This window comes from Nicotiana tabacum, chromosome 24 (assembly GCF_000715075.1).
Source record: "Nicotiana tabacum cultivar K326 chromosome 24, ASM71507v2, whole genome shotgun sequence".
Lineage (NCBI taxonomy): Eukaryota > Viridiplantae > Streptophyta > Magnoliopsida > Solanales > Solanaceae > Nicotiana > Nicotiana tabacum.
The window spans coordinates 108,535,531-108,544,990 of record NC_134103.1 but is presented as its reverse complement, the minus strand read 5'-3'; the positions used below and the strand labels follow the sequence as shown (position 1 = coordinate 108,544,990).

The window sequence follows — 9,460 nt, the reverse complement described above, 5'->3', positions numbered from 1 at the left end:
TGGAGTTCACTTTATATCAGATGGATATAAAGAGTGCCTTTTTGAATGGTTACCTAAGGAGGAAGTGTTTGTCAAACAATCTCATGGGTTTGAAAGTGAAGAATTCCTGACTATGTCTTCAAACTGGATATAGCTCTTTAAGGACTGAAACATGCTCCAAGAGCTTGGTATGAAAGGCTCTCAAAATTCCTCTTAGCCAACAACTTTGCAAGAGGAAAGGTGGACAACACTCTATTTCTAAGGAGTAAAGGGAAGAATATTCTGATTGTGCAAGTGTATGTGGATAAAATTATCTTTGGGGCTACCAATGAATAAATGTGCAAGGAATTTGCTAAGATGATGGGAAATGAGTTTGAGATGAGTATGGTGGGTGAATTAAACTTTTTTCTGGGGCTACAAATCAAGCAACACCTACTGGAACCATGATATATCAGCTCAAATATATCAAAGAACTACTGAAGAAGTTCAACATGGATTCCTCTAAGTCCATTGACACACCCATTGCAACTGCAACAAAGCTGAACCTTGATGAAGAAGGGAAAAGTGTGGAACATAAACTATATAGAGGAATGATTGGGTCAATGTTGTACCTCACAGCAAGAAGGCCTAATATAGTGCTTAGTGTGGGATTATGTTCAAAATTTCAGGCAAATCCCAAGGAATCCTACCCGAAGGCTGTCAAAAGGATACTAAGATATCTCAAGGGGACCCCTGACCTCTGTCTATGGTATCCCAGAGGGTACAACTTTGATCTAGTTGGTTACGTTGATGCTGACTATGTAGGTTTTCATATTGACAGGAAAAGTACTTCAGGAATAACTCATTTTTTTAGGTTCTTGTCTGGTGTCTTGGGGAACCAAGAAGCAGAACTCAGTGTCCTTATCTACATCTGAGGCTGAATATATGGCAGCAGCATCCTATTGTGCTCAGTTTCTATGGATAAGACAACGGCTAAGGGACTATGGTATATTTGTTTATTGTGTTCCCATTTTATGTGATAACACCAGTGCCATAAACATTGCTAAAAATCCATGCCAGCATAAGAGAACCAAGCACATTGACACTAGACATGACTTTCTCAGAGACAATGTTGAAAAGGAGAATATCTCAATTAACTTTTGTAAAACTGAAGATCAAATTGCTGATATTTTTATTAAAGCTCTGAGTAGGGATCACTTTGAAAGAAATAAACTAGAACTAGGTCAAATCAACTCCTCCCTCTAAGTTGAATCTCGATGATTGGTTAGAAAATGCATAATAAGATGTAGTTAATTAAGTACAATGTGCTTGATTAAGCTTTGTGCTTGTATTAAGCTCACACACTTGCTCTAAAACTCTGGCTGATAACTGTGCTGCATGATACTAATATGAAGTGTTGAAGTTTTATTGCAGAAACAAATAAGGAGTTGCTAAGGGTTGGTTCTTTGATTCGGGTACGTGCCATACTGTTTTAAGTCACTAAGACTTTATATTCTAAAAATTTTTCTATGCTCAGACTTTTAATTCTGTTGGCATCACTTCCAATCGTCTTCTAGTCAAAGAGTAAGGGAGAATCCTAGTGCAGTTAGAGATCAATTACTCCTAAAATCCTAATAGTCAAAGTAATCGTTATAAGAGTCCCGTTAGAACTCAAATTCGGTCACCTTCTCTCTTCCAGTCAAATCAGGAGTAACGTCTTTAAAAGACTCTTATGATCAGCTTCTCTAACTTCATTGTTTCTCTCAAACCCTAAGCAAGAATCAAAAGCAATTATCAAAAACTAATTCTCTGTTTCTCTTCTTCGAATCTCTCATCTGATCACCATGCCTAACGCCAGTCAAACACCCTCTAAAGCTAAACCATCAACCAAGGCTGAAGCAAAACCCAAAATCTTGAAGCCTAAATCGAAGACAAATGCCCAGTCATCAACAGAACCCATACCCACACCTGCTCATTCTCCTTTGATATCCTCTACTATACCTACATCATCATCCCATATTCCTACTGTTCATGATGTTCCCATCATTCCCACCTCCATTATATCCCCTCCTCCAAACACAAATACCCATGCACCTGAGCTTCCTGTGAAAAATACCTCTAAGTCAACAAAGGTCAAATCCAATTTAAGAAAATCTGTCAAGAAAGTGCATGATGCTGCTACGCAGGGAGACACTGTAGCCAAGGAATCTGTGGTTCTGGGAAATCAGTGAAAGTTACTACTGATCAGGTGTTGCTACCTAATTTTGCCCTCATATTTTTATAAATATCATATATGTTTAAAAATACCATTCCTGCATCATTAGCAATTTACAAGAGTCATACAATTATTTTCTATAATTTTTAATAATCTCTAAAAGCTTTAAAATTGATTTTTTTGTATTTAAATTACTTGAATATGTATTGATTACCCTCTAAATTATTTTGTGATGATTCAATCATCCGAATTTATTATTTACATCCATATATGTGTCTCATAATATTCTACTTTATTTTTATATAATTATATTTGTATTTTAAAGCTATATTTTATATAATTTTACAATAATAGCCTATATTCTATACATAATTGTATTTATTATATTATTTATATCAAAATAGCTTTTCTTATATTTTTATAATGTTAAGTTGTTATTGTACTGCACGAATAATATTTTTATTATTTATTAGTCATTTTTTATAATTTATATTTTAATGAATTTCGTGTATTTAAATTGTAGCCCAATTTTAAGCTAATTTTGGACCAAATCAAGGCCCAAAACAGCTGGCCCATCTCCATTAAGTCTCACGGAGCCCAAGACATACGTCCCTCTAATTTGACCGGGTCGGTACCTATTTAAACGACCCACCCCATTCATCCTTTAAATCCTGGTCGTTGATCTCTCAAGATCAACGGCCCTCGTTCACCCAAGCTCTTTTAATTAACCAAACCCTGAAATCCTAACCCATTTCCCCTTAGCAGCCGCCTCTATACGCTCTCAAACCCATCCCTCACTTCCCAAACCCTAGCCGCCTCCCCAAATCTTCCCCGAATCCGATCAAATCAAGGATTCCTTCTGTGATTCTCTTACCTTTTACGCGTTACCTCATTGCTACTTACAAGATTATGGTGTTACTCAGTATTTGCCTCACTTTTGACAAATACCAGTCTCTGAATAAAGGGAAATTGTCTTTACCTTTGAGACTTAGACGATACTTCGTCTATGTACACTCACTACCAGGTTATATGGGTCCGATTTACCAAGATCTTCGGCCAATCTTTGATTTCCATCGAACTAGGGTTTGAAATTTCAATTTTTTCCGTCACTGGTTCTAGTATCGATTGCATGTGATTTTCTTTCCTTATTTTCCCTTTTAACAGACCTTAATCACTGCATTATTCTCTCATTCTCACTCATTATACTCTGAAATTTGAGACCTTGGCCGGCTGAAAGCCAAAGCCATTCGAATTCGATTGTGTTCTTTCTCAGTGCGAGCACTACCCAAGGTTCATTTGAGACCCTTGGGAACTCTGACGCACTGGGATTTTGGGGATTCTGCTGCTCTTTGATACTGTAAATTGAATTACTTCTAGAAATTGCTCTTCTCATTTGCTTGTTCGTTAATTTGTAACTGGTAAGTGCCTTTGGCCTTTGCAGTTTCATTCTCTATTTGTGTGTGTTATTGCTCTGTATATCTATGTCATTGAGACTTTTGTGAATCAATATGCTACTATGTCATCTCTGTTTGTAGCCCATTTGCTCTGAAGTTATTCTCATGATTCTATATTTTTCTAGCATCTAAACTAGTCTAAATTCTAACTCTGATTCTAGCTTTCTTAAGCATGTCTAGCTTGGTGTTCTTGTGTGTGTCTGAATGCTTACATCTACTGCTTGTCCTGAGTTTCTCTTCTACCCTGTTCTGAATTCTTGTGATAAATCAATTTGTGCATAGAATATGTTCTAATTCATGTTAAATCATTTATGTATAACTTAATGCTTTCCTAGAAGTGATTTCTTGATCACGTTGATTAGCCAAATATGCTTTCTTCCTACTTAACGTGTGCTCCCTGATTTGTTCAATCCAGTGCTATTTAATATTGCCTAAAGACCTTTAGAATGAGATGCAATATCTAGCCCCTTCTCTTGTATGTTATCAAGACCTAGTATCTGCATGTCCTGTTAATCTAGAGTTGATATATTTTCACCTATCATGAGTTCTGATATTGTTTCTGAACTTTGGTATCATGACCGATGCTCAACATGTTAAAGTTTTCTCATTCTCAACTAAGTAATTGCTCGATCATGAACCTGTTCTGTTATGTTGTTTTTACTAGGCCTTCATGTTAAAACTTTCATGTGAAGGCTATGCTCTACTTGTTCTTGTCTATGACTCTATTAGATTTTCATGTTTAAATCTTATGTCTAAAGTTCTTTTAGGCTAATTCTGAATCATTTTACTTTTGAAACTCTTTAGGAATAGTTCACTATCCCATGATGGTCAATCCTATTACTTTAGATTTGTTTCTGAGAACACTAGCATGAACCTGCCTTGTGAACTTGTCAGTATTTCATGTGATCTTGTCTATGTGCTTTGGCTAGAACTGCTGTTAGTTACAGCTTTAGAAGTTAAGCGTGAAAAGTTGTTTAATTAATAGCGGTTTGTCACCTGTATGGTTAAGTTTGGCATCCATTTCTGGTGTTTAGCCATATGTGTTGTTGGACATGGGCATTGGATTCAGGAAGATTCTACTGTCCTTATGAGCCTGAGATTTGGGTCTGTTGGTTGGTGAGGCTACTGAAGGCCCAGAAATTCACTAGGTTATTTTATAGTGGGCATGTACTGTTTAATGAGGCTTGTATTTGTTTCAGTCTGTATTTTGTCATCTTTGAGTTTGTATTGTTCCATTTTAGTCCTATAACTTGTAATAATGAATAATTGGGGCATTAGTGAAATTGGGGAATGGGCGTACTTTATTCTTGCATAAAGGGTAGAGAAGATGCCTATAAGGTCCATGTGCTTTATTTTCTATCTTGTTTAACTTGCTCTACTTCTGCACACTAGTAGAAAGCATGCCTATAGAAAATCACACACTTCACTTAACTTGCCTAAATGCCTATACATTATTCAAAAGCATGATTGTTTGACTAAATGTTTTACCTGCTCACATGACTATCTATATGATTATTAGATAGCATACCTATGGGGTTGTAATAATACATACCTTTGTTAATGCTCATCTAGATCCATGACTATAGGGTCGTAACTAATTAATTAATAGGCTGCTTCTGTTGTTTTATTATACTCCCGCCAAGATAGCATGCCTATAGGATAAGTATGACAAAATCGAGTTCAGCTACCAACCATTAGAAACCTTGCCTATAGGATATTGTTACTTGCCTAGAGAGCATGTCTATAGACTTAAACGTTGGTAATGCCAAGTTTTCTAATAGCTCTCACTGCTTGTTGCTCAAACAACTTAGAAATCATGTCTATAGGTTTTATAACATCCGTAATGTGCAAATTAGTTAATTTGGACAGCAACACTGCATGTACGACGCTTGAAATCAGAATCATATAGAAATCATGCCCATAGGACTTAACAACTCAAATATGTCTTAATCTGAAAATTGTCTACTGTGTAGCCTGGAACTTATTTGTGTGCTTTGTCGTTATGTGTGGAGGCTAACATGAGCCACTCTTTGCTATTATATGCAGTCGTACTTGTTTTGAATGCGGGATTAGCTTTATCATTTTGAGCAACCTAGGTAAAGTTTAGAACCACCCAAATAGAGGTCCAAAGCCTCCTGGACCACAGGTATGGGACAGGTAGTGCACACATAGAGTACGATTTAGAATTGAATTAGAGAGACTTTAGGTAACAACTTCAACATAGTAATTGGGTAGCAGGAGATGATAGTCTATGCCCGTTGAATAATATGAGCAACTCCTGACCTTAAGGGAGTTACGAAGTATTATTTATGTTGCATGGGGTAATCCTTTAGGCTAAAAAACTTAGGACCCCACTTTTTCTTTATATACTTGTTATTTACATTTAGTAGTCTAACATAGACCAATGTAGTTGTATCCTTGTAATCATTAAAGATTTGTACCGATTCTCACGTGTTATGATAAAACTCTTCGACTTCTATATTTTCCTTTGTTTGATCACCTAGCCTAATCACATAATCCACATAGTTTAAAATTCGGCCGGAACCCACAATTGTGGACCTTGAGGAGTGCCTAACACCTTCTCTTTGAGGTAATTTGAGCCCTTACCTGGTCTTTGGTGACACGTACTAGTCAAACAGAGTTATTTGCAAAGAGGTACCCTAACGCACCTTAAAAATTATTAGGTGGAGAATCTTCTCTTTTAACCTTTCTTTAAAAGAGTTGTCACATGTCGAAACCCGCTTTCGCGAGAAAACAGGGTGCGACATCAGGTATAACATCCTCCTTCCAAATTAGATATTTTGATGTCTGCTATAGATGTTTCTCCCCTAAATACTCTCCCACCCACGAGTGAAAAGCCACCAGTGGAGAAATTCATTGTCGAAAAGGGTGCAGGGGATCCGGGGAAAGAGGTAGATACAACGATTGTGAAGCCTGTGGTTGAGGGGAAAGAAAGTAAAGAACCTGTGCAAAATGAGGCTTCTGATAGTCTTTTCTTTATTTGGACTAAGGATGAGGAAGATGATGGGGGTGAAAAAGAAGCTGTGAATAGTCACGAGGAACATGATGCTCAAAACATAGCCAATGAAGAAGAAAAGAGTGAGAATGAGGGAGCATCTGGAGATGAGAAGGAGAGTTATACAGAGGATAAGACAGGTGAACAGGCTAATGATTCTGCAAAAGAAGAAAATCAGAGTGAAGAAGAGGAGGTTTCTGAAAGTAAGGGTGAGGATCAAGAAAAAGTAAGTAAGAGTGAAGGAGGTGATGAAGAGAGTGAGTAAGAAGAGGAGAATGTGAGTGAGGAATCTAGGGGTTGCATGACAATTGGAAACATTATCATAGCCCCTTCTGAAGAAATTGGTGAAGAGACAAGGGCTCAAGAACCTAGGTTTTTGTTGACTCCTTTCACTGGAGATGAAGAAGTTAGCACTGATGAAGATGATATGCCACTATCTGAGGTAGGGAAGAAATCCAGGAAGACCCCTGTGAAAGCTACAAAGTCAGCAGTCTCAACAAGAAAATGAGTGGTTCCTCTTGCCAGAACTCCTCTCATAAGGAGTAAAAGAAAGGTTGTTGATGCACATATCATTAACGAGTCCATAAGTGCAAAGAAGCCAAAGAAAAAGGTTTCAATTGTGGAACATGTTGTTGAGGTGAATGGAGAAGATGAATCTGACTCTGCTTTGCCAGCAAAGTCTGCTACACCCAAGAAAAGGGGTGCCAAAGTCACCAAACCTGCTACCTCTTCTGTAAGGGCCAGTAGGGGTAAGTCAAGAAAGAATGTACAGCTGCAGTTGATCGACTCACAGAGTTCAGGAATAGAAAAGTGTTAAATGGGAAGATTCTTGCGAACACTGATAAGAAGGGAATGGCTCAACTGGTTGAAAAACTTGAGCTACAGGGGTGGAAGCACATGTTTGTCAAAGCTTTCCCCCAGTATGTGTTCCTGTTGTGGTGGAGTTCTATGCAAATTTCACATTTGATGGGAAGGTAGTCAAGAGTAAGGTAGGGGGCTTTGACATGGAGTTTGATGCTAAGGAGCTGGGGATGCTTCTAAATATCTCCTCTTTGGGATTCGACAATTACTTGAAGAAGAAATGGCCAGCCATAGACAATGATGTTGACACTAGCATTGTGGTCACCGGGAAGTTCTCCCAAAAGTTTGAACTAGATGCTCCCCAGAAAGTGTACAAGACTGATATGACTCCCTTCCACAAGTTATTGTTTCATTTTTTCAACTCCTCCATTCTTCAGAGCTTTGAGAAAAGGCATGAAGCTACTCTGCTGGATATGGTTGTGATGGAGTTGCTTGACACTGGTAGACCTATCAATATTCCTAGCCTAATGATTCAGCATATGGCAAAAGTTGCAGATACTTCCAAACCAAAGCATGCTATGCCATATGGTTTTATGTTGACTGAGTTGTTTGAAAAGCTCAACATTGCCTTACTTGAGCTTAAGTTTGGAAACCACAATGATGTTTTGGATGTTGTTACCCTCAAGCAGTATGGATATGAGGAAATCAAGGCTAGATGACCCACATGATTTGCTATTCTTCCTAGAAGCAGTAGGGTTGTAGAACTTAGCAAGAGGTTGAAGTTGGCTATTGAAGAGAATGCCAAGCTTCGTGAAGACAATAATGAGCTGAGAAAGGAAACAAAGCAACTTAGGGAAGAGCTCAGAAGAGACAGGGAGGCTCATGCTCAATAGATTGCCACCCTTATGAAAGCCTCGATCCCCTCTGCTTCTCACCCATAAACTTGTTCCTTCTCAGTGTCCTTAGCTCTTTTGCTATTCTAGTGATGCTTTATCTTTTGTTCCTTTTTGTCTTCGTCTGAGTAGTTTGCAGTATGCTTAGTTTATTTGGTTCTAATGATGAAGACTTCTTTTGGCACTACTTAATGTCTCATATTGCTCTGCTTTACTGCTTTGTACTATATTGGATCATCAGCCTAGTCTATTTGCCTTTTCTTAAGCTTGTGTTGTAGTTTGTTTGGCCTTGAATCTTACATTATCTGTGCTTAATGTCTAATATTTGTTTTTTGTGTTTTCGATGATGCCAAAAGGGGGAAGATAAGGTTGTAAAGTGTTGTGAACATACATGTCTGTCAATCGTACTTGTTGTGCCTATATGGTTCTTTGATCTGGTTCTTTGATGTGATTATTTGTTTTTGCTATGTACAAAGTTTGTCATCATTAAAAAGGGGGAATTTGTTAAGTATTGAAGTTTTGATGATTAACAAAGTATGACTAAATGTTCAAAGAACCAGGTCCTCAACGAACTATTCTGAAGAACCAGCTTTTCAGGAGAAAGAATCAGCTCCTTATGAGTGATACTTGTACATCTATACAAGACAGTAACTTTATCTCAAAGTTACCCAGGTCCGAGTTTGGTGGAAGATGGCTACTATAAGTGATAAGGTTCATTGCTCAAGAAGATATGGATTATTCAGTCACATACTAAAGTCTCAAAGCTTGTGCAATCCTTGGAACTATAGGAGTCCTATCAAAGAGGAAGCTGACTATGAATAGAACTCTTAGAAGATCTCAAGTTGTATTTTAAATAGGATCGACTTTGGATTTCCGAACCATCCTTTCACATATCAACTAAAGAGTCATAAGTTGTTTACTTGTGTTGAGTACTTACCTTGTATCCTTCCCGAGTCAGTCTAGTGAATGTGTTTTAGGAAATTGAGTTGTAATCAAGTGTCATAAACAATTAGTGAGTTGGAGTGAGTATTTTGCTTTACAAGTTAGAGTAACTTGTGAATCAAATAGGAGTAGTAGGAGTACTGGAGAGTATTTAATTATAGTCTTGTAATTGATACACTTT

General features: G+C 37.6%; 1 protein-coding gene across 1 annotated transcript; it reads left to right on the top strand.

Annotated features, from left to right (window-relative positions):
* Positions 1 to 315: 315 nt before the first annotated feature.
* Positions 316 to 893, top strand: LOC142178387 (secreted RxLR effector protein 161-like). The gene is made up of 2 exons (XM_075247728.1): positions 316 to 366; positions 486 to 893. The coding sequence occupies exons 1-2, from the start codon at positions 316 to 318 to the stop codon at positions 891 to 893; spliced, it is 459 nt and encodes a 152-aa protein (XP_075103829.1).
* The last annotated feature ends 8,567 nt before the right edge of the window (positions 894 to 9,460 follow it).

Excerpts from the sequence above, each read along its gene's own strand:
- LOC142178387 (XM_075247728.1), top strand. The coding sequence starts at position 316 with ATGTGCAAGGAATTTGCTAAGATGATGGGAAATGAGTTTGAGATGAGT. Across the intron at positions 367-485 it reads ATGAGTTTGAGATGAGTATG|TCCATTGACACACCCATTGC; the intron begins GTGGGTGAATTA and ends GATTCCTCTAAG.